Here is a 25730-nt window from a genome sequence, read left to right on the forward strand (position 1 = left end):
GTGCTTGGGGATGGGAAGATGCCCAGGACTTCTCCCAGGGCAGCTTACATGGCTATTCACCATTGGGAGTGATGAAATAAATGGCACATGATGAAAGAAATAAAGAATACCCACCAAGAAGCTCAGGGAACTCAAAAAAAAAAAAAAAAAAATGCAGATAATGGAATTTAGGAAAAGAATATGTGAACAAAATAATATTAAAAAGTTATTATCATTATCATTATGTTTTTAATTTTTGGTTTCACTGTTTTTTTGTTGATGCATGTGGGCTTTCTTTAGTTGTGGCAAGCAGGCACTCCTTCTCTTTGTGGACAGCAGGCTTCTCTATGCAGGGGCTTCTCTTGTTGCAGAGCACAGGCTCTAAGCACAGAGACTTCAGTAGTTGCAGCGTACCTGCTCCTGTTTACAGTTTGTGGGACCTAGAGCATGGACTCAGTAATTGTTGGGCACAGACTCTTGCATTGCTCTGCAGAATAAATTCAGTTTTTTTTTGTTTTGTTTTGTTTTTTTGTACAGAGACCAAAATCATAAAAAAGGAAGCAAACAGGGAATTTACTGATGGTTTAGTGATTAGGATTCGATGCTTTCACTGCTGTGCATGAATTCTATTCTGATCAGGGAACTGAGATCCCTCAAGCTGTTCAATAGGCAGAAAAAGAGTAGGAACCAAACAGAAATTCTGTTGCTTAAGATTACAGTGAATGAAATTCAACAAAATAAAAAATGCTACAGACAGCATCAGCAACAGCAGAAGAATCTTTGAGGCAGAAGACAAGACAATTGAAATTACCTAGCCAGGGGACAAAGAAGAGAAAAAAAGAATGAAAAGGTGTGAAAGAACCTGTGTGAAATATGGGATAACATTCACAGAAACAACCTGCACATTACTGAAGTCCCAAAGGAAAAGAGAGGGAGGACAGAGATTGTACTTAAAGAAATAATACCAGAAAAGTTTCAAATCTGATGACATTTAGACATCCAAATTCATGTAGCTGTCAGGGGAGTGTGTAATTTCCTCGGTTCTGTTTTGTCACAACAAAAATTTGAAGTGGCGGGCCAGTGTTAAAGCCCTTGGACAGACCGTGTCACAGCTCTCAGACAGATTGGTGTCACAGCTCTCAGACAGATCGGTGTAACAGCTCTCAGACAGACAGTGTCACAGCTCTCAGACAGACTGTGTCACAGCTCTCAGACAGATCAGTGTCACAACTCTCAGACAGACCGTGTCACAACTCTCAGACAGATCGGTGTCACAGCTCTCAGACTGTGTCACAGCTCTCAGACAGATCGGTGTCACAGCTCTCAGACACGTCAGTGTCACAGTTCTCAGACAGATCGGTGTCACAGCTGTCAGACAGATCCATGTCACAGCTCTCAGACAGATCGGTGTCACAGCTCTCAGACAGACCATGTCACAGCTCTCAGACAGACCGTGTCGCAGCTCTCAGACAGATCAGTGTCACAACTCTCAGACTGATCAGTGTCACAGCTCTCAGACAGATCCGTGTCACAGCTCTCAGACAGATCAGTGTCACAACTCTCAGACTGATCAGTGTCACAGCTCTCAGACAGATCCGTGTCACAGCTCTCAGACAGATCAGTGTCACAACTCTCAGATTGATCAGTGTCACAGCTCTCAGACAGATCGGTGTCACAGCTCTCAGACAGACCGTGTCACAGCTCTGTGTTGCAGCTCAGTTTTATTTATAAAATAAAGAAAAATACAAAAAACTGGAAATAGAACTGCCATATGATCCAGCAATACCACTTCTGGGCATACACACTGAGGAAACCAGATCTGAAAGAGACACGTGCACCCCAATGTTCATCACAGCACTGTTTATAATAGCCAGGACATGGAAGCAACCTAGATGCCCATCAGCAGACGAATGGATAAGGAAGCTGTGGTACATATACACCATGGACTATTACTCAGCCGTTAAAAAGAATTCATTTGAATCAGTTCTAATGAGATGGATGAAACTGGAGCCCATTATACAGAGTGAAGTAAGCCAGAAAGATAAAGAACATTACAGCATACTAACACATATATATGGAATTTAGAAAGATGGTAATGATAACCCTATATGCAAAACAGAAAAAGAGACACAGAAGTACAGAACAGACTTTTGGACTCTGTGGGAGAAGGCGAGGGTGGGATGTTTCGAAAGAACAGCATGTATATTATCTATAGTGAAACAGATTACCAGCCCAGGTGGGATGCATGAGACAAGTGCTCGGGCCTGGTGCACTGGTGAGACCCAGAGGAATCGGGTGGAGAGGGAGGTGGGAGGGGGGATCGGGATGGGGAATACATGTAACTCCATGGCTGATTCATGTCAATGTATGACAAAACCCACTGCAATGTTGTGAAGTAATTAGCCTCCAACTAATAAAAATAAAGGGAAAAAAATTAAAAAAAAATAAAGGAAAATACATCCTCAAGACGTGAGGGCATGACGACCCAAAAGACATGAAGAGGAGAGAGAGTCGGGGGGCGGGCAGCAAGCGAGAAGAGAGAGAAAGAGAGAGAGTGAGAGAAAGACCCCCGGCCCCTTGGCTCCTCTTTTTATATGTTTTTTTTTCCCTCCCCTGGGCTGTTTGTTCTACCTGAGGTGCTCACTTTGGTCCTCGGATCTTCCTTTGTTCTATTTTTGTGGGCTTTTCCCTTCCTTGTCTTTTAGCCACCGCCATTCTGGACTGCTTTTTCCTATTCTAACTACCTAACACTGCTGATTTGTCGCCCTTCAGAGTTCATTCAAAATGATCGTCTCCAAGACACATTGTTTATAATCAAGACAAAGAGAGAATTTTAGAAGCATCAAGAGAAAAGCAAATGCTCACAAAAAAGGAATTCCCTTAAGAATATCGGTGGACTTCTCAAAATAAACTGGCAAGCCAGGAGAGAAAGGGATGATATATTCAAACTGATGAAAGTAAACCTGCCAGCCAAGAATACTTTTCTCAGGAAGGTTGTCTTTCAGAAATGAAGATGAGATAAAGACTTTCCCAAACAAACAACAGTTGAGGGAGTTCACCAACACAGGTTTGTCTTACAAGATTGCTGAGGGGAGTTCTTCAAGCTAAGTGAAGGATGGTAATTATTATATGAAAGAAGTGAAAACAGACAACAGACTTGTAAATGTAAGTATGTAATCTAATACAGAATTCTCTAATACTGAATATGGTAGTGTGCTAACAACAAGTTAGCTCTAGTCTACGGGAAGTATTAAAATAACTATAGAGAAAAATATTTTGTTAGTGATATACAGTATAAAGAGAGGCAAATTCTGACATCAGAAACAGAAATTACAGGAGGAGATCAAAAGGTAGAGCTTTTGTATGTGATTGTAATTAATATGTTATCAGTGTAATATAGACTCTTGTGTCTGTAAGATGTTTTATGTGAGCCATTGTGGTAACAAAAATGTGAAAAACTACAGTAGATTCACAAAGAGTAAAGAGAAAAAAATCAAAGCACATCATTATCCAAAATCATCAGTTCACAGTTCTAACTGTTGGACACAACAGTCGAATTGTCCTGGTCTCTACAGCATCCTTCAAGATCAGCCCCAGAGGACTCTCCTTTCACAAAATAAAAGACTAATTAGTCTGTTTGTTATGACAAGCCAAGGAACACTTTCTGCACCTCATCTCCTTCCTTATGTCATACAGATGGTGCAGCTGTACTTTTTTAATTGCAAATTTTCTTCTGGTGATATTCCTATGTGGCTTTAATTGAAAAATTGCCAAATGATAAATCATCCCAATACCCTGTATCTTCTGTTGGGTCTGATTAAAACTTAATAAGAAGCCACATGTGAATGTGTTGTGGTTTGTCTTGTGTAGCCTTAGAGATAGAGATTTGCAGAGTTCGTTGTGATATATCTGGTGGTGATGTGCGCCTTCTTTTTGAAAATCAAATTCTGCCCTGTAAATTGCTGAAAACATTTGCCTTTAAACCAAAAATATCAATTAGCTAAATGATGTCCTCAACAATAGTTCTTTATATTTAAGATAATTTCTCTTAAATGTCTAGCATAGTACCATTCAGTCATTCAGTGAACATTAGCTGAACATCTATTAAATTATGGAGAGTGGAAATACAGAACTTACACACAGGTTTAGTCTCACTCCAACCCTGGGCCCTGGAAGGGCCTTAGCAGATACTTGCAGCCTGCAAGAGCCTTGGGTAGCATACCCAGATGTGGAAAGATTTGATGATAATGAAAAGAGAAACTGTTCACAGAATTTAGATGTTAAAGAGGAACACATTTCCCCTTGTTTCCAGAGTTCTTAGGCTGGTCTGCAGGCTGGACTCAGCTGCACCAAAGCTCCATGTACAATAAAGCATCAGTTCATAGAGTTCAAGTCTGAGCAACCACTCAGTCTTTGAACTACGAGGGCCATCCCAGTGACATTAATCTTGGGTTTAAGAGGTTTAAGAATGACCACCTACAAGAACTCAATAGTTCTGGAGTTGGTCATTACATCAACTCTGAACAGAGGTGGATTAATCATGAAGCTAATGAAGCTTCAACCTCACATCCTCTCCTTACACCAGCCCTTCCAAGTCCTGTGAGGAGAGCCCCAGGGCTGTGCTCACAAGGATATAGGTTTTGAAAAAGCCATTTTCTTGAGATGAGGAAAAAAATATTCAGCAAAATCATTTCTTAACCAATTTATTTCTTGACCATGGAACACTAAATCCAGGAATCAGATTTGTTCAGGAAATCAAGAGAAAACTGAGGGGGCTTAGAAAATACATGCTGCCTTTTCATTAGTACAGGATTGGTGAAAGGTAAAATAGGATCAAAGATGATGGACTGGCTAACTCAGAGGAAAGAAGAGCTGTTTAAGGATGAAGGTCAAGATGCTGAGAGACAAATTCGGGAAACTGAGCCTGACTGTCAGCACAGAGTGATGTAAAGGGAACAGGAGATGCACCAGGGCGGGTGTTGTTAAACGGGATTTAGATCTAGTTGTTGGTCAGTCAGAAATGGTGACTGAGAAACACCCAAATCCAACAGAGGAAACAAGGTGAGACCCGAGGGAGCAGCTTGGGATGAGAAACAGAAGGATGGGGAGATCCAGGAAAGTTTCTGCTTCATGTGATAGATTCTGTCTTCTTTTCAAGTCTTCTTTCTCCTTTGTATCCATCAGAAGAGACTGTTCTGCTGCTGGAAAAAGTGACCCGCAAATCTCAGTCACACACACAAACACACACACAGAAATGCATACATACACATACATCCATATACAGACACACACACACTCATCACACCTACAGATGTCTGTGGTCAGTGAGGCTCTTGCACGTGCTTCTGGAACATGCAGCTTCTGTGACAGGAAAAAGAGAGAGACTACAGAGTCACACTGGGGCTTTTCCTGCCTCCACTCAGAAGTGATATAGATGACACCAGCCACATTTCATTGCCCAGAATGAGTCCCTGAGGACTGGAAATACAGCTATTTGACGAGTATTACTGTCTATTCACGTCCTTCAGTAGAACTCTTGAGAGCAGTGCTGTCAGTTTTTTCTCACCTTGGAGAAGCTTCTGAGGTACAGCTCTGTGCAGAGATTGAACGTGATCTGACCCTCCCAGAGGGGCATTTGAAGGCATGTTGTATTTGGCTCCTTTGGCTGGTGTGTCTCTGACTCCTTACTCCACCTCAGTCTGTGCCAAGAGGGATTAGTCAGGTATGTGTCTCCCCTGCCTCCACCTCCCTTCCCCACTCAGTATCACTAACTGCAGGGTGATTTTTCAGCATTTGTTCATGTGTTCATTTCTTATCCAATGTTTGTTAAGCTCTCTCTATGTGTCTTTACTTGAGCTTATAGAAGCATTGAAGAATAAGACACAATACTTGCTCTCAAGAAGCCCCTTCTTTAGAGACAATAAGAAAGTTTTCATTTTTACAGATTGAAGGCACACAGCAGTAGTTTTGAGCTGGAGGAATTAGAAAGAGTTCACAGAGATGACAACTCTGTGCTTTTAAATACAAAGAAAGATATAGATATTTTCTTTCTGTAGTGGGCTTAAAAATGTGTCCTCTAGAATCCAAATATGCATAAATGTAATATTTGCTATTTTTATAACTGATTTCATCTTGTGCAGTAGCAAGGGGAGTTTGCATGGATGGAAAGTTCCACAAAGTTAACACAAAGTCTCCAATTCAAAATCACAGAGTCTCCCATTTAAAATTTGTCCCCCATGTTAGCTTGGGTTTATGGTAATAATTATCTTGTCTAGTTGAAGCTCCCTGCTGAGGCTGGTTTTCATCTATTCAAGGAGGTATCTTCTTGTCTCTCCTCCTACAGATGGTGTCTGGGGTGAGAAGGTTTCTTACTTTCCAAGAGCAGTGGGAAAGGGTCCTTGGTCTGCATGCTCTCCACTTAGAATCTGCTTATCTTTGATTTAGTAGCTTTGATTTCTCTGGTCTCTGGGTATCTGATGCTGAACTATGGAGGAATGAATGGGGCCAATTCAGTGCCACACTCTCTGTTAGATGTTGCTGGTTTTAGACTGTAAAGGGCTGAAGAGAGATGATGGGCTGGACCTCAGGCAGCTCATGACCAGCTCATGACCAAGCTCATCACATGTCCTTGTGATGAAGTGGTCTTTGGTAAAGAAGCCTTTACCAACGTGGTCTCATCCATACAAGGAACACAGATGGTGAGGTGGGTCTCTAACACTCTGGTATAACAAGTCACTTGTTTCCTTTTAAAGTTGTATACTTATTTTTTAATTCAAAAATATTTTGTATATTTTTTGTATATACACATATATCTAGTGGTCATGTATTCATGTGAGAGTTGGACTATAAAGAAAGCTGAGCACCTAATAATTGATGCTTTTGAACTGTGGTGTTGGAGAAGACTCTTGAGAGTCCCTTGGACTGCAAGGAAATCCAACCAGTCCATCCTAAAGGAGATCAGTCCTGGGTGTTCATTGGAAGGACTAATGGTGAGGCTGAAACTCCAATACTTTGGCCATCTGATACGAAGAGCTGACTCATTGGAAAAGACCCTGATGCTGGGAAAGATTGGGGGCAGGAGGAGAAGAGGACGACAGAAGATGAGATGGTTGGATGGTATCATTGACTCAATGGACATGGGTTTGGGTGGACTCCGGGAGTTGGTGATGGACAGGGAGGCCTGGTGTGCTGCATGGTTCATGGGGTCGCAAAGAGTTGGACATGACTGAGTGATTGAACTGAACCGATTTTGTATATTAGTCACTCTGATTGGTCCTGAATATGTCTGTCTACCAAGAAAAGTAAATAATTAAATATTTACTTTTCTAGCAAAGAGATTACTTAACCTCTGAAACCTCCATATTTTCATGGTGATTTGGGAATAATAATGCTACATATTGTGTTGCTTTACAATCCATAAGATGAAATAAACAGTCTAAATTAAAGGAAAGGATTCTTCCTGGTCTTTACTTCTGTATTTCTGATTCAATACAGAAGCTGTTAAACTAAATTTTTTTATAACAAAATTTCTTCCTCTTACAGTTTGTGGTTTGAGTTGAAAATATGCCAAATGATAAGTATATAAACATCCGGACCACTTGGCCATATCTGATGAGGACCAGAAGAGGAGGCTTCATGGTGTTCACCTGTCAGTGTGCTGAGCTCTGTCTTCTTTATCTTTGGATATACAAAGATGCAGCATTTATACATGTTTAGATCTGGCTCTCTCAGCACTGCTCTTGGAATGGGGCTAGACTTGTTTCAATTGATTGCATTCATTGCAGAGAAGTGTAGAAATGAACCATACATAGCTTATACCATTTAATCATATTGAAATATCATTACAAGAAGTGACACAACTTGCATTGTGCTGTTAAGTCCTCACATCAAGTTAAATTATATCTCAAAAGATTTCTTTTGATTGAAATGATTTGTGTAAAATACCTGGCTGACATTCATTCATTCAGGTATACAATAGACATCATTTAGGATTTTTAATTAGCAGGCACTGGGGATAAGGGGGTGAATTAGACACAGAACCTTTACCAAGTCCATTTATAAAGAAAATTAGCAAGTAAACAACTTAATTCATGAGGTTCACAGTTGGTAAGGTCAAGGTTCATGAGCAGGAGAACCTCCCTCTGGGGCACAGAGAGAAGGGGTGATGTGTGGAAGACACAAGTCTGACCCCAGTCCCCATCACAGCATGTGGTTCTGGGAGAGTTTTGACATTTCCAGTCAAGGCTCCAGGTAACAGAATTGAATTCCCGTTCTAGAGTCCTGGGCTTCCTTGGATGGGTTGGAGAGAGGGGCCCTAATATTGCTTCTCTGCCACTATGATGTACTACTATTAACTAGTGGTTATTTCTCTTACTAAGATCAACTCCTTTAATTCTAACCAAAACTCTGTCATTTATACACAAATATAACCCTTTGTTTACAGACAAAGCCACTGCACAGAGAGCATAAGGATCCTATTCAAGGGCACACACATGGTATGTGGCTGAGCTCTCAGTCAGGCCAGGGCAGACTGGCTCCTGAGCCTGTCCTCCTGATCCCTGAAGTTCATTGTTGACATAGCTGGGTTAGTGTCCTCCCTAAAGCTTTCCTCCTTCAAATTGGATGAGATTGGACACTGAGATTTCCTTATGTGTCAGAGAAGACGAACCTTCATTAGAGGGTGCGTTGGTCCATGCTGACCATGCATCCCCAGCTCTGGGGTAGAGGATGCTGCCTGGGCACAGCCTGCCAGCTCTGGGTTAGCCCCTCCTTCCTGCCCACTCCATCCTTATAGCAGGGTATGGAGTCCCTAACAGTGTGTTACCTGCAGGATCTCAATCCTGAGGTGAGACCATGTGTACCTGGTTCACTAAATGCATCCCTGTGTCATCCTGTAGGAGGAATGACTGGACTCCAGGAAGCACATCCTGTATTCTAGGTGTTTGTCTGGTGGATTCTGGTGATGTTGTGGAGTGGAGTCCATAAATGGGAAAAGAATGGTGACTCTCCACCCAGAGGGAGTAGAGTATTGACTCTAGTGACTGAGCAGATCCTGTTCCTACTCCAGTGCCTGTGTTTATATTCTGATTCTGACATTTATAATCAGTTATTATCACTATCGTGTTAAGCATCCAGAAGGAGATGGGGGTTCATGTACAGATGGGGGCTTGGAAGTCAGAGGGACACAGGACAAGTAAGTGTTATGAAATAACAGGTTAATATTAACATGTTTAGAGGAAGAAAAGCATGTGTTCAATTGACTTTTCTCCCTTTTCATTTGCCTGAGTCTCAAGTAGGAAGGACGGGCATGGCAGGACAGAGAAGCTGTGTCTGCTGACTGGGATGAGGCGTCCTTCCAGTGGGGAATGTGACAGGGCTGTAGACTGGTCCACAGCTGCCCTCCGTGTTGGCTTCACCGAGACCTTCAGGTGTGGGTGGGGGAGGGTGTGAAGCCATCTCTGAGCTCTGGTGGGGACTCTGAGGCGTGTGTGTCACAGATGGATCCTTCCCCCGTTTGTGATGAAAAGATGAGAGTCAGGGTGAGTGGGCTTCAGGGTGGGTTTTTGTGGACCAGAAAGGTGCATCATGGGAATCTTTAGTCTGAGGGAGTATGAGGAATGAGGGCAGTATGTTAGTGACATTGAATTTCGATGGGGGAGCTCTGTCTTGCACCATTATTGCCCTTCTCAGTCTCTATACTCATCCCTCGTCTACTTTCTGGAGAGCATCTGGGAGCTTCTCTGATCAGTGGAACACAGCAAGGCAGCAATGGCCACACTGGACATCACCCTTCTGCTCGGCTCTGTGCCCTCAATCTACCTGGCTTCCATTCTTGCCACTAACTTTCCTCTTAAACTTAGAATGAATGAACCCTCTTTTCTGCTTCATTTGCCTCTTTTTTGCCCCTTGCCTGCAGCCATTGCACAGTGGAATACTTTCTATTTGTCCTTCTGTCTGGGGGCAGTTCCCTTAAATAATATTTTGCATCTTTAGTTATGGCTTATAAAGCAGGTGGGTTCTGAATCGTATCAAACAAAACTTTCTATATGCAAAGGGGGAAAATGTGAAGTTTAGAAAATGTCAGTCTTTCTAAGCTACATATTGTCTTCTAGAGATCCCCACTCCTATTTTGGAGGGCTAGGGTTGAATAATGACTACTATTTTCTCTTTGTTTCCTGTAACAGCAATCTCTTTCTCTCCTGAAGCATCATTTGTTGACTAGCTGAAAGGGGCATTTCACAGAAAATGAAATGCAATAAACGGAAAGGGATTTAGCATGCCTGAAAATCCCTTATAGGGCTTCCCAGGTGGTTCAGCAATAAAGAACCTGCCGGTCAATGCAGGAGACCCAGAAGATGTGGGTTTGATCCCTGGGTCGAGAAGAACCCCTTAGAAGGAAATGGCAACTCACCTTAGTATTCTTGCTTGGGAAAGCTGATGGACAGAGAAGCCTGGCGGGTTACAGCTCAGGGGTCACAAAGACTAGGACATAACTGAGCATAAATACACCTTCTCCAGGACCCAGTGTCCAGATCATTCTGAGAAGAGAAGAAAGACCTGCAGTCTCACCCCCTCAACTTAATGGTTTCCACCTCACCCTCTCTGTGGTCACCTGTGAATTCCTGCAACCCTGGTCCTAGTGTGAATTCCTGCAACCCTTGTCCTCATTTTCTGCTGGCCCAATAAATATTCTTGTATTTCAAGGCTTCTTGTAGTACTCTGCTTCCGGCCTGAGGTCAGTACTGGGGAGATCAATATTTGATTCCACTAAAGTTATTCTCCACAGGCCAATCGATTCCACAACTTGACCCTGCGAGATCTCACAGTTCTTGGGGATCAGCCAGGGTAATCAGAGGAAAAAAAGGTACTCATAGTTTTCTACACCAGCCCCGGTCATGGGGCCTGGCGTTCAGGACCACGGGAGCAGGAGGTCAAAGGACTGTGTTGCTCATATAAGGAGATGTTGAAGATCCAGAAGCTCATTGGTGTTTGAGCTTCAGAAAGTGGCAGATGCAGCCTCCGATAGTGCCTGAAATGGTGAAAGGTGTCGCTATTGGCTCTCAGGAGGGAGGATGTAGGGGACGGCCTATATAGACCCCGGTTGGCACCCTGACACCTCCTCACAGGCTGATCCTGCAGCTGGGACTGTGACCTTGAGGACGTGAATTCAGGATGGCTCTGAGCCAACACCTCTCCCTCCAGGGATTCTGTGTCCTCCTCCTCGGCATGGCGGTGGGTGGTCAAGGTAAGAGCTGCCCCTCTGTCCTGGGTCCACACCAGGTTGTGGACACCTTGATAAAGGGAAAGGGTATGGAGCTGTGGAGCCGCAGTCTTAGTGTTTTTGTCCAAAAACAAAGCACTCCGATTGTGAATACTGGTTCCTCTCCTGTGGGGAGTCCATTGGTCATAGAGGCAGATTTTACAGAGCAGTGAGGTTTGATCTGTACCGAGCGGGGTCAACCTGACTCCCCTCCCTGTCTCCCTTGTTCTCAGGGAGCTTCTAGGGGTCCCGGTGACACCCTGTGTGTGCAAATTCCAGTGACTGACCTCAGCTTGGACTCTGGGCTGTTCCCACACGCTCCACATGCCTGGTGTGTGAGCACTGCCTTTAGATCCCCGTGTTTCCTGTGTCTGTGCTCCTGTAGGCTCTGTGCTTGTGTGTGTGTGTGTATGTGTGCAGGTGAGGAGTGTGTGAGGGTGTATGTGTGTGAGGGTATGAGGAGTGTATGTGTGTGAGGAGTGTGTGAGGGTGTATGTGTGTGTGAGGAGTTTATGTATTTGTGTGTGTGAGCATGTGAAGAGTGTGTGTGTGTGTGTAGTATGTGAGGAGTGCCTGAGTGGTGTAAGAGGGTGTGTGAGGAGTATGTGAGGGTGAGTGAGGGTGTGTGAGGAGTGTTTGAGTGGCGTGTGATGGTGTGTGTATTTGTGTGAGAATATGTGTGTGTGTGTGTGTGTGTAGTATGTGAGGAGTGCCTGAGTGGTGTAAGAGGGTGTGTGAGGAGTATGTGAGGGTGAGTGAGGGTGTGTGAGGAGTGTTTGAGTGGCGTGTGAGGGTGTGTGTATTTGTGTGAGAATATGTGTGTGTGTGTGTGTAGTATGTGAGGAGTGCCTGAGTGGTGTATGAGGGTGTGTGAGGAGTATGTGAGGGTGAGTGAGGGTGTGTGAGGAGTGTTTGAGTAGCGTGTGAGGGTGTGTGTATTTGTGTGAGAATATGTGTGTGTGTGTGTGTAGTATGTGAGGAGTGCCTGAGTGGTGTATGAGGGTGTGTGAGGAGTATGTGAGGGTGAGTGAGGGTGTGTGAGGAGTGTTTGAGTAGCGTGTGAGGGTGTGTGTATTTGTGTGAGAATATGTATGTGTGTGTGTGGGAGTGTGTGAGGCTCTGTGTGTGTGTGTGTATGTGTGTGTAAGGGGGATGGATCCTGTCTCTGTGAGATGAACGGGGCCGCTGAGCAGGGACTGAGTCCATTGGTCTGTGAAGCACACAGGGTCTCACAGCACTGGGTGTCATGGCCGCTCCTTGTAACTGGATCAGAGACAATCGTGCACCTGCCTGCCTCTCTCTGGCTCCTCTCGCCCATCGCCCCGGCTCCCCTCTGCTTGTTGCCATGTCTGCCCAGCACTGGGCTCTGTGAGAGGCTCCGCCTGCTGCCCTCGCCTGTTCCCACCAGGTGTCCATTATGGAGCAGAGAAGTCCGCATCCAGGAGAGAGGACCTCTTGTCTGTAGAGATCAGTTGATGCATAGCCTCAGGTGTATAAGTTCCTAAGTCCCTGCCCTGGTCCCTGTGACGTGTTTCCTGTCGTGCTGGGGGCCCGGGACGGTCCTTTCCCCTCCAGGAGCTGCTGCGACTCCGTAGGGAGATCTTTCTCTCGTGCCCTCTCCTGCCCCTCCCTGGGAGCTGCTTCCCCCTGAGTGAGAGAGGAGTATGTCATCAATCCTTCTGTCGTGGTCTGCAAGGTTTCTTTGGCCAAATCCACTGATCTGCTTAGGGGAGTCTTCTTGGGTGACAGAATTTTTTTCTTCTCCTTAGACTTTTAGAATTCTCTCTTTGTCTCTGCATTTGGACAGTTTACTCTGTGCGTCTTGGAGCAGGTTGTTTTGGATTGAAATTTTGGGGTTACTTATTAGCTTAGAACTTAGATGTCCAGAATTCCCCCCAGGTTTGGGAAATTCTCAGCCTGTCTTTCTTTCTTTGCTAGGTCCCCTTGCTGCATGCGGGTTTTCTCTAGTTGCAGTAAGCAGGGGCTACTCCTCGCTGAGGTGCACAGACTTCTCACTGTGGTGGCTTCTCTTGGTGCAGAGCACAGGCTCCAGGTACACAGGTTTCAGTAGTTGTGAGACACCGGCTTAGTTGCTCTGAGGCATGTGGAATCTTCCTGGACCAGGGATTGAACTCATGTCCCCTGCATTGGCAGGCGTATTCTTATCCACTTCACCACCAGGGAAGTCCTCAGCCATTATTTCTTTTCTCCTTCACTTCTCCTGTGACTCCATTCAATACATTGTTTCTCTTTATGGTGTACACAGTTCCCACTGCTTTCTACATTCCTTTCATTCTCTTTTTGTTCCTCTAATTGGATACTTTCAACTGATCTTTCTTCTAACTTATTCTTTTTTTTTTTTTTCTTTTCCTTGGTCAAGTTTGTTGTTGAATCTCTGTACTGAATTCTTCAGTTTATTCATTGTATTGTGTTCATGCTAAATTGCCTCCATCATGTGTGAATCTTTGTGACCCCATGGACTGTATCCCACCAGGGTCCTCTGTCCATGGGATTCACCAGGCAAGAATACTGGAGTGGATTGCTATGTGCTCCTCCAGGGGATCTTCCAGACCCAGGGATCGAACCCGAGTCTCTTAGATCTCCTGCACTGGCAGATGGGTTCTTTACCACTAGCACCACCCGGGAAGCCCCTTCATTTATTATTCAGCTTCAAAATATCTGGTTAGTTTTTTTTTTTTTTTTTTTAATTTTGTATGTCTTTATTGCTCTTATTTTATTTGTATTATTTTCCTAGTGTCAGTAAATATTTGAATTCTCTTGTAACTCTCTGAGCATCTTTTGAAGTATTATTTTGAATTATTTGTCAGGCAATTCTTGGATCTCCATTAATTTGAACTGGTTACAGGAGGTTTACTGTATTCCTTTGGTGGGATTTTGTTTCCCTGATTCTCGTTGGTGTCTTATTCTCTTGTAGATGTCTGCACATTCAGAAAAGCTGTCACCTCTGCCAGACACTAAGTCCTGATTTCAGTGGAGAAAGCCTTTCACCTCTGGGTAGGGGCACACTGGAATACTGCAGGGTGCCAAGTGCAGAGGCATAAGGTGGCACTGGGTCTGGGAGAACATGAGGCTGTTTGGCTCAGGCTGCTGACGTCCACAGCATTGACATTGTGTGGTGTTTGACAAGTGTTGCAGGGGGTCTGCTGTCACTGGAGTGGTAGTTGGTGTCCTCAGCAGTGCCTCTGGTTCCAAAGCCTAGGGATCATGACCAGCAGTGGTGGTGGCCAGAGCCAATGGTGTGCACACACTTGGCTTTGGGGGCCTGTTGCAGGTGCCTCTGTGGGGGAGATGATGGTTGCAGATGCTCATGATGTGGGAAAGCCTAGGAAGGCAGCAAAGGCCAAGACCAACAATGGCTCATTGCTCAAACTCATGTCCATTGAGCTGATGATGCTATCTAACCATCTCATCCTGTGCTGCCCTTCTCCTTTTCCTTCATTGTTTCCCAGCCTCAGGGTCTTTCTCAACGAGTCAGCTCTTTGCATCAGGTGGCCAAAGTACTGGAGCTTCAGCTCCAGCATCAGTCCTTTCAATAAATATTCAGGGTTGATTTCCTTTAGGATTGACTGGTTTGATCTCCTTGCTGTCCAAAGAACTGTCAAGAGTCTTCTCAAGCACCACAGTTCCAAAGCATCAATTCTTCAGGGCTCAGCCTTCTTTATGGTCCAACTCTCACATCCAGACATGACTACCAGAAAACCATCATCTGTGCTTGTGATTAATTCTTTTAGGTGTAAAATCTGCTGCATCTGTCTGCAGAGCAGGTCACTGTGAACTGTGACTGCTCCTGCCATGTGGTTGCTATTGGTCCTTTGCTCTTCTTTCTTATGCCTAGCCGTCTGTATAAGACTGGCTCAGCTTTGCAGGTCTGCGGGAAGTGAACCTGAAGCAGGACTTTCATATGGTGCCCCCAAAGGCTAGGGACACTGGTTACTCAGCCTGCTCTTACTCTCCTGGTGAGAGGAACTCTCCTGGCACCCTTGACACTGAGTGATTCTGGTTTGGAGGATGTAATGATGCCTCCAAAATGACAGTATCTTGGCGTGGTCAAAGTTCTTAGGGTACTCCAGATCTTTCTGGAGCTGTTTTTGTTACTGATTGCTGTCTAAGTTTGGTCTTTTTTAAGAGGATGGAGGCTACTGTCTCCTAAATCAGCATTTTGGTAATGACACATTTGAGGTCTTTATTCTTTGAGAGAATGGTTTTGGGTGTAAAAGTTTAGATTGGCATTTTTTTTTTCTTTCACTAAATCTAAGGCTTCAGTGTACTCTACCCTGACATCTCTTTTTGTTCTTGGGGTTTTAGATGTTCGTATAGATGTTTCTCAATTTTATACACCTAGTCTTTATCTTAGTATTTTTCTGTCAATTTTCTGCTGTTATTTCCCATTTTAGTAAAAGTAAGCTAGGTATGGTGTAGTAAAAAAATAAAATGTATCCTTATATAACATGTTCTGTTCACTTTGGCAGGACTTTTGCTATCATAATTCTTCTAGCACTCAGGATGTTGAATTCTCCACCATTATATTATGCTCCCACTGCAATACAAGGCTGCAGGATTTGCTGTGGTAGAAAAATATATTGGCTCTTAAGTGTCTCTATGTGGAAGTGACATCATTTGTTCTGCCAGTTTGTTGAATGAGCCAGATCACATGGTTATGCTTAACTTCAAATAGGCAAGGAAATATTACTATTTCCACATGCTCATAAATAGAGAATTTTAAATGTTGCTGAACACTAGTGATGTCTCCATCTATCATGTTCCTGTAATGAACTCCTTTTTAATGCAGAAACCACAGTTGTCTTAAAACTTAATCGCTAAAGTGACACCTGATCACTTTTGTCAAATTCCATTTGTTAGATGCATGTTACTAGGTACATTGGAGTGTGGATTACAGAAGGACATGAACACCAGGCGACAGGAATAACCAGGACACTCTAGAGCCTGTTACCCCAGCCCTCTGTTCCTAAGCTGGATGAGATGCTCCTTATGGACAGAGAAGTAGAGGGAGGATACCTTCCTGGATACCGGGCCGGGAGCAGTTACTGAGACGGGGAAGCTGGGCCCTAGTAGCCTTGGGTACATCTACAGGGAGGGCAGCATCCAGAGTCTGTGAAGGCCTATCCTCGGTGGTGTCCCTGGAGCTGGTTCTACAGGCTTGTGAGAAATACCTGGTGTGTCCCTTCCTGCTCCAGGTTCAGTGATGGCACTTTGGGAGCTTCGAGTTGGCCACAGTGGGAATGTTTATACCACAGAGGTCAAGAAATACTATATCCCATGCACTGTTTTGCTCTTCAGAGAGCTAATGTTTTAAATACTTCAGAGAGCTTCGAGTTGGCCACAGTGGGAATGTTTATACCACAGAGGTCAAGAAATACTATATCCCATGCACTTTTTTGCTCTTCAGAGAGCTAATGTTTTAAATACTTCAGAGACTGCAAGTCTCCTAAAATCTCTCCTGTGTCCTGTGTCTTTCTTGCAGATCTGGAGCTGAGGCTGAAGGATGGAGCCCACCGCTGTGAGGGGAGAGTGGAAGTGAAGCACCACGGAGAATGGGGCACAGTAGATGATAGATACTGGAGCATGAAAGATGCATCTGTAGTGTGCAGACAGCTGGTGTGTGGAGCTACCATTGGTTTTCCTGGAAGGGCTTATTTTGGGCCAGGACTTGGCCCCATTTGGCTTGTGCATACTTCATGTGAAGGGACAGAGTCAACTGTCAGTGACTGTAGGCATTCTGATATTAAAGACTATCGTAATAATAGCTATTCCCATGATCAGGATGCTGGAGTAGTCTGCTCAGGTAAGTCCTGTCTGATCTGGCAAGGAATCTCTAGCAGGAAAAGCATCTGTCTTATCACCAGAATGACTTGAGATTATGGATTATAGCCTTTAGAATATGCTTGGGTGAAGGGTCTGTGTGATGTGTCACAGAAGGTAGAGAAGGCAGGTCAAAAGTTTCATACAGATATAGCTGCTGTGTTTGACCTCTGTGACATAGTCTTATCATGGTAATTGTTCTGTATTCTTTGACATAATGGTCAGTAGGGTGTGGCTACATGGTGCAGGGTGGTGGTCACAGGAGAGTTGTAGGCAACAAGGTGTATCATACTCATAGGTCTTAAAACTCAGAGTCACCACACTCCATCAGGTCAGTATGTGGGGGATGTGCCAATAGAATAGGCTCAACCAAGCAATGGTGACCCAAAAGGGCATGTTAAGACCTATGGGCATGTGCCCTTACAGGGGGTCAGGGTGCAGTTACACAAGGAAAAGGTGTGAGGGGATTTCACTGGTGCATTTAAATGTCCCTAGGTCACAGTCAGAGGAAGCCAGAAGTGGAACTTGTGGCAGAAAACAGTCTCATCACACTGGTGCACCTGATCAACTGAGTGGGGAGCTCACATGACATTTGCAGGGATGTTGAGGGACCAGGAAAATGAAGTCTTGAAGTTTACAACACAGTAGCTGAAATGCATCGCGTGTAAGAGGCAGTGAAGCTAAGAGGACCTGAAGTGACTCCTATGAAGTGCTCAGTGCTGTCTATGTGTTTGACCTGTGCCAAGGTGGATGCAGTAAATACAACAGTGAACCTAGGGTGTGAGTGGGTGATCACAGTATTTGACAGAGATGCTTCTAGTTGTTATCATTATTATGGATTGGATGTCCAGGATATTTTTTTCCCAATTATTTTTATTAGTTGGAGGCTAAGTACTTTACAATATTGTAGTGGTTTTTGCCATACATTGACATGAGTCAGCCATGGATTTACATGTATTCCCCATCCTGAACCGCCCTCCCACCTCCCTTCCCACCCCATCCCTCTGGGTCATCCCAGTGCACCAGCCCCAAGCACTTGTCTTATGCATCCAACGTGGGGATGTCCAGGATATTAATCCCATCAGAGAAGCTGGACTGGAGGAAGATATTGTCAGTTATCACAGTGAATTAGCTCACATAGGGAGCTGGTCTTAGGAAAGAATCACCCCACCTGAAGTGATCATGGGACAGGGGAGCCCTGAGGACACCTGCAGTAGGTCCTTAGCAGCCACAGCCAGTCAGCTCTTGGGTGTTTATGTTGAGGAAGATCATTGGAAAAGTGATCTTTTCTAATCTCAACTTCAGCAGATCTTTGATGATCCCAGTTGAAGCCCTTAAGAAAAACAATTCTTTCCCTTTTCAAAAGGTACTTTATTGAGGTATGACTGACATACAAAACTGCTTGATAAGTATGCATTTGTGAAACCATTACAGCACTTATGTCATAAATCTATCCATCTCTTCAAAAAGTTTTCTTCCATTCTCTTTATTATTCTTATTAAAAATAATTATTTTCAAGGAGCTTTTAAATTTTATTTAGAAACTTTTGTTTTAAGCAAACCTGTTTTCTGGCATCTCAAGTAACCTTCCTCATTGTCACAATGTCCTAATCATGGTTCTAACTGCAGATAAATTTGTGGAAACACTACAGGTGTCTCTACCATATTTTGATAAGTCAGCATCTGAATGAAAATGGAGTGTGTGATGTTTGAATTTTCTGTGAAATTAGAACTCCCAATGTCATCATCCTAAGAAGATTGATGTCTTGATATTAATTCCAGTTATGTTACACTTAAAAGTAAAGAATTGGAGAGTGTTCTGATATTTAAACCCTGATTGTGGTTTGTACTCCCTGACTACCATTGCTCTAACTTAGGCTCTCACATTTTTATGAATGGTTCCAGGTTCCTTCTATTTCTCTTTTTGTCATTAGTTTCCTCCCCTGGTCTGTCTTTTCTGTATTTTCAGACATGTTTTAATGATGCAAAGATAAGTTAAAGTGGTGGTGATGTAAGTTTAGAATAGCTTATCTTTTTCATTTTCTTAATCGAAATTGAACTCTTGGAGTTTCTTCTGGTTAATCTTAGGAGTCAGGTATGGAAGAGAAATTTCAGCCTCAGTAGTGGATTGTTGAAAGTGGAGTACTGTGTTTAGGAGAAATCTAGAGTGGAAACAATGACCAGAGAAGAAGGTAGAGAAGCTTGTTTGAAATAACGAGGAGACTTCAATGAGGGGCTAAACAAATTGAGCAGGACTGTGGTGCAAGTGTGCTAAGTTGCTTCAGTCCTGTCCTACTCTTTGTGACACCATGGACCGTAGCCCACCAAGCTCCTCTGTCCGTGGGATTCTCCAGGCAAGAATACTGGAGTGGGTTGCCATTTCCTTCTCCAGGGGATCTTCTTCACCCAGGGATCAAACCTGGGTCTCCTGCATTGCAGGCAGAGTCTTGATTATCTTCTGAGCCACCAGGAACTACAGTACTGAAGTGCAAACTGGTGAGGGGATGAAGATGCAAGGATTGATTGCAGGAGGGGAGGGTTGGAAAGATGCAGGTCAACTCCTACATTCACCACAGCCTCTGTGTTACACTTCCTTCCTGCCCTCATCCCTTCCCTCCCTCTCTTCCTTTATCCTGTTGTGGGAGTCATTTCTGAGGTCTGTGGAAGTGCTAGGAGGTTGCAGTTTTCTTAGAGGAAAGTTTTTATAATAGAGATTCTGTTCATTTAACAAATATAAGTTTATTCATATTTTTCTCTCTTTTTTTGTATCTGATTTCAGTGAGTTGTGTTTCACAAGTAATGTGTTTTCAAGGACTAGGCCCACTTTACAAAAAAATTTCAAATTAGAATAACGCTAGTTCATATCTCTTATCTTTAGATGTTGGGAAGATCTATAATGATATTCCTCCTTTTGTTACTGGTGTTGTTAATTTGTGTTCCCTCTTTTTTCTTAATTGGTTTTGCTAGAAGATGATCGGTGTTAATGTTTTTAAGAGAATCGCTAATGGACCCTATTGATTTTTTTGATTTGTATTTGCTTTCTACTTATTTGATTTCTGTACTCAGTTCTCACTCCTCTTTTTCAGTTATGATCTTCCCTGATAGCTCAGTTGGTAAAGAGTCTGCCTGCAGTGCAGGAGACCCCTGTTTGATTCCTGGATTGGGAAGATCCCCTGGAGAAGGGATAGGCTACCCATTCCAGTATTCCTGGGCTTCCCTTGTGGCTCAGCTGGTAAAGAATCTGCCTGCAATGCGGGGCTCCTGGGTTTGATCTTTGGGTTGGGAAGATCCCCTGGAGAAGGGAAGGCTACCCACTCCAGTATTCTGGCCTGGAGAATTCCATGGACTGTATAGACCATGGGGTCACAAAGAGTCAGACACGACTGAGTGACTTTCACTTTTCAGTTATGACTGTTGTTGCTTTTGCAGATTCTTGGGTCTTGGATCATTTTCTTCTGTTTCTATTTTTATTCTAATGTAGGCATCTAGGAAGCATCAAGGTTCTAAATTTTCTTCTAAGCATCACTTTATTTTTAAGCCACCAGTTTTGATAGTATATAATTTCTTTTGTATTTTATTACCATAAAATATTTCTTTTTCTCTGAATGTATTCTTTGTCTTATAGTCTGACTTTGTATGATATTAATATAGATGCTGTATACAGCTTTCTTTGATTTGTGTTTGCATAGTATACAATTTTTTACATTTTTAATATGTTTCTGTGTTTATATTTAAACACACATATGTTTATAGACAGTATATTGTTTTGTCTTATTTTTTCTGGTCTGATCATCTTGTTGTTTATTTGGAGTACTTAAATTATTTACATTTAATGTAATTATTGATATAATTGAGTTTAAGTGTACTTGCCTGTTATTTGTTATATCTTTGTTCCTATTTTAATCTTTGAGTATATTTTATTATTTTATCTTAAAACTCTATTGGCTTATTAATCATATCAGATTTTTAGGTGATAATAATGTTGAATTATTTTTTTTAATTTTAAAATAATTTTAATTTATTTTTGCCTGTGCTGGGTCTTCCCTGATGCATGGGTTTTTCTCTAGCTGCGGAGAACAGAGGCTACTGTCTAGTTGCAGTGCACGAGGTTCTCACTGTGGTGGCCTCTCCTGTTTTGGAGCACAGGCTCTAGGGTGCACAAGCTTCAGTAGTCGTGGCCCCTGGGCTCTAGAGCACAGGCTCACTAGTTGTGGTGCATCAGCTTAGTTGCTCCGTGGTATGTGGGATTTTCCTAGACCTGGGATTGAAACTGCGTCTCCTGCATTGGCAGATGGATTGCTCACCACTGAACCATTGGGGAAGCCCATGTTGAATTATTAATGTTTAATTACATTCTACCTTGAAATGATATTATGTCACAACAAGCAATGTCAGTCACTATAGTTTTCTACCACTTCCCTGTTCTTGTCTTTGGTGCTATCATTGTCATACATTCTACTTAAAGATTTATTATGGATCTTATAGTTTGTTGCTAATATTTTGCCTTAAATCTTCTCAAAGAGAATCAGCATTTAGCACAGTCTCTACAGCTTTGAGAGGATCCCTGTTTTCATCTGCTGTCATCTCCCTTTAGCTTGAAGAACTTTCTGAGGCAGTTTTGTGTAGTATGTGTCTGGTGGCCTCCAATTCTATCATCCTTCATTGACCTGAAATCATTTTAATTTTCATTCAGTTTTGAAAAGTATTTTCATAGCTGATTCAATTCTAAGGTAACAAATGCCCAACCCCAATATTTTAAATATGCTTTTACATTGTTATGTGACTTTCATTGCCTCCAACAAAATGTCAGTAAATGATACTTATCTTTTTGTTCCCTGTACATTATGTGTCAAATTTCCCTGGCTGCTCTTAAGATATTTTTGTTTCTTTGATTACTACTGAATTTCAGCATTTACATTGTCATGTTTTCTGAGAATGATTTCATTACCTTGTTTGGGGTTTGTTTAGCTTTTCGAATCATTGGATTTACAGTTTTCAAAAAATTTGGAAAAACTTCATTTATCTTTTCTTAGTATTTTTCCACACAGCCCTTATTTTGAATCTCCAAATACACATATTTTATATATTTTTATGTTATCCACTACATGCCACTGTGTTTTCATTCATATTTTTCTGCCTTTTTGCTCACTTTGGTTCAGTTTAGATAGTCTCTATTGCAGTGTTTTACTTCCCAATTCTTTCATTCTGCAATGTCTAGTCTCTTGTGTAATTAATCCAAATAATTGTCCATTCCAACACTATATTTTTTCAGTTTTAGAAGTCTCATTTGTTTATTTTTCCTAGTTTTCCTCCCTGCTTATTTTTATTCTTCATTATACATATTGATATTAGTGGTTTAAAGATCTCTTTGGCCAATTCAATCATTTCTATAATTTTTGAAGCTGATTTAAATAATTATTTTTTTAAAATGTGTTATGGGTTACATTTTTCCCCTTTGGAAATTCTAGTAATTTTTTTGGTTGGATGTTGGGCATCACTAAGCAGTCCTTTACCAGTAAGAACTTTAGAAATAAATAATCAGAACACATCTAAAAATCAGGGAATTGTACTTGATGAATCAAATAAAGTTTTTTCATTGGGTTATCTTCATTCTGTTCAAAATGTGTTCCTTTGATGACCAAATGATGAACTTTTATTTTGGCTTGTCTCCTTTAGTTTTAAAACTTCCCTGATCGCACCTTGCCTGCCATATGCCCCACCTACACCCTACTTCCTCAGCAGTAGCTATCCTTTCTGATTTTCTTTACCATTCATCTGTATCTTTTAAAATGGTGTTTGCTTGTCTGAAGTAGGAGACATGAAAAAGGATAGCAGCTTAAGTGGCAGATGGGAGGAGCAGAGGGTGATGTAATATGCTAACAACCTATTCAGCAAGTGTTTCCCACAAATACTTACATATTTTGTTCATATTGAGGCTTTTTCAACTTGGAACTCTGCAAATTATGCCTTGTTTGCTCACTTCCTCCTCCTTCTCCATCTTCCTCCTCCTTTTAGAATTGCAAACTTTCAACATGCCATCTTCTTTCGGAATTGTAAAACACCTATGAAAGAAATTAAAGACAATATGATCAATGGAAAGTCATTCTGTGCTTCTGGCCTGGAAGAATTAACATTGTTAAAATGCCTGTACTAGTCAAAGTGATCTACAGATTTAATGCAATTCCTATCTAAATCCCAATGACATTCTTAATAGAAATAGAGAAAACAATCTTAAAATAGCAGTGTGTGGTTTAATTTTTGTATATTCATGAATTTCCTGTTTCCTTATCACTATTGAGTTTTAGTTCCATTCCATTATGGTCATGAGAGATACTTGGAATTATTTTAATATTTTTGAATTTGTTAAGAGTTATTTGTAACCTAGCCTGGAGAATATTCCATTTGTACTTGAGAAGAATGCATATTTTTCTGTGGTTAGAATTAGTACAATGATAGTATTAAAATCAATTAGCATTTTCTATGAGTCCTGTTTCAGAAGAAAAACCTTTAATAGGAGATGATCTGGAACCTCAGCTGTCTGGTAAGCTCCCCCTGAGAACACACACTCTACCAGGTTCTTTGACAAATCCTAGGATTTCAAGAGAGATGGCTGGGACTCTGTCTCTATGACTCTGTTTTCTTAATTCCTCTTCTTTCCCACTGAGGTCACTGAAGAAATCAATGGAATTTTTGCTATTGAGAAGACAAGATGTGATGACATAAACATGAATTAGTGATAGCATCTATATTTCTTCTCTGGAGCTGTCACCCGTCTACAGGTTGTCATCCCCTCATGGATCCAGCCTCAAGACTTTCCCTCATCCAAGTCACTTGAGGACTAGCTCCTGGGAGAGAAAATTGATCAGAATATTAGCCCCACAAGTCCCACGAAAGCTTTCTAAGCTTGTCTGGATGCTAGGTCTCTAATCTCACAGCCCACGTCCCTCTGGGTGGGTTCTGTTCTGCATATCTCTACTTTCAAGTGCCTGCATATTATACGTTATCCTTGGATCTGTAGGTCCTAGGCTGCTAAATGAGAAATTCACTTCTTCAACCAATGCTAAAAGATGTGTTTCCAGTATTCAGCCATTCCAATGATCTGAACTGAGCTCTGTAGTTTCTTGGCTCCGAGACCAAGGAATTCAGATTTCTAACCAGTCTCAAAGTATATGTTCTTGGGATTCAGCCATTCCAAACTGACCTTGTAATCCTCATGGATTGCTCTTTAGAAACCTGCTCAAGAAAATTCAATTATGACGCTAACTGTCAAAGACTCTCTACATGCTCCACTTCTAAAAAGAAAAACTTTCACACCGTGGCCTGTAATGAGCAGTTTCAAGTCAGTACCACGAACACTCACTGGTTTTGTTGTTGTTTCCTCTTAGGATTTGTGCGTCTGGCTGGAGGGGATGGACCCTGCTCAGGGCAAGTAGAAGTGCATTCTGGAGAAGCCTGGACCCCAGTGTCTGATGGGAAGTTCACACTCCCCACTGCCCAGGTCATCTGTGCAGAGCTGGGGTGCGGCAAGGCTGTGTCTGTCCTGGGACACGTGCCCTTCAGAGAGTCCGATGGCCGGGTGTGGGCTGAAGAGTTCAGGTGCGAGGGGCAGGAGCCTGAGCTCCGGGTCTGCCCCAGAGTGCCCTGTCCAGGGGGCAGGTGTCACCACAGTGGAGCTGCTCAGGTTGTCTGTTCAGGTGAGATGCAGGTCAGGCCTTTCATCTCTGTGAACACCCTGTTCATGTGATTTTGCTGAAACTCTGTCTTCTTCTACCAGCATACTCAGAAGTCCGGCTCATGACAAACGGCTCCTCTCAGTGTGAGGGGCAGGTGGAGATGAAATTTTCTGGACGATGGAGAGCGCTCTGTGCCTCCCACTGGAGTCTGGCCAATGCCAATGTTGTCTGTCGTCAGCTTGGCTGTGGAGTTGCCATCTCCACTCCCAGAGGACCACACTTGGTGGAAGAAGGTGATCAGATCTCAACAGTCCGATTTCACTGCTCTGGGGCTGAGTTCTTCCTGTGGAGTTGTCCTGTGACTGTCCTGGGTGGGCCTGACTGTTCCCATGGCAACACGGCCTCTGTGATCTGCTCAGGTAAGAGAGAGGGACAAGGGCTACTGGTACTCAGGATGCTCCTGGAGTGAAATGTCCCCAAGAACAGAGAGTGAGGGAAAATGGACTTCAAAGTCAGATATTTCGTGGTGAAATATGGATCTTCTCATTGTTCCTTCATTTTTCAGGCCAGGGCAAGGATTATGAAGGGGAATAATATATTTTTAAGCAACACTGTTGTTTACATATAATCATAGAAGACAGTGTAGAAGCAGTAAGTATAGATCTCAGTATGAACCCCAATCCAGAGCAACAAAGAGAATGTCCCCAGCACCACAGTCACTGTTGCCGCCAGTAACTGTGTCCTCCCTCCTTTACAGGGAAAACCGCTTACCTAACTTCTACCAACATAGTGTTTTATCAATTTTTGAACTTTATATAAAATGATGCAGTATGTTGCATCTTTTGTATCTAATTTTTTAGACTCAAAATTATGTTTGGAATTCACTCATGATGTTGTATATTGTAGCACTTTATTTTTTTTTTTTATTACTGTAGTGTATGACTTTGAATGATCACATGGTCATGTACTGATCAATTC

General features: G+C 42.7%; 1 protein-coding gene across 1 annotated transcript in view; it reads left to right on the forward strand.

Moving 5' to 3' along the window:
* Positions 1–25730, forward strand: part of LOC133043049 (uncharacterized) — a 126264-nt gene that overhangs the window by 58130 nt on the left and 42404 nt on the right. The window contains 5 exon segments of the mRNA XM_061123939.1: positions 9276–9407; positions 11151–11224; positions 16743–17063; positions 24465–24773; positions 24854–25171. Coding sequence (XP_060979922.1) covers positions 9276–9407; positions 11151–11224; positions 16743–17063; positions 24465–24773; positions 24854–25171 — 1154 coding nt within the window.

Source organism: Dama dama, chromosome 22 (genome assembly GCF_033118175.1).
Source record: "Dama dama isolate Ldn47 chromosome 22, ASM3311817v1, whole genome shotgun sequence".
Lineage (NCBI taxonomy): Eukaryota > Metazoa > Chordata > Mammalia > Artiodactyla > Cervidae > Dama > Dama dama.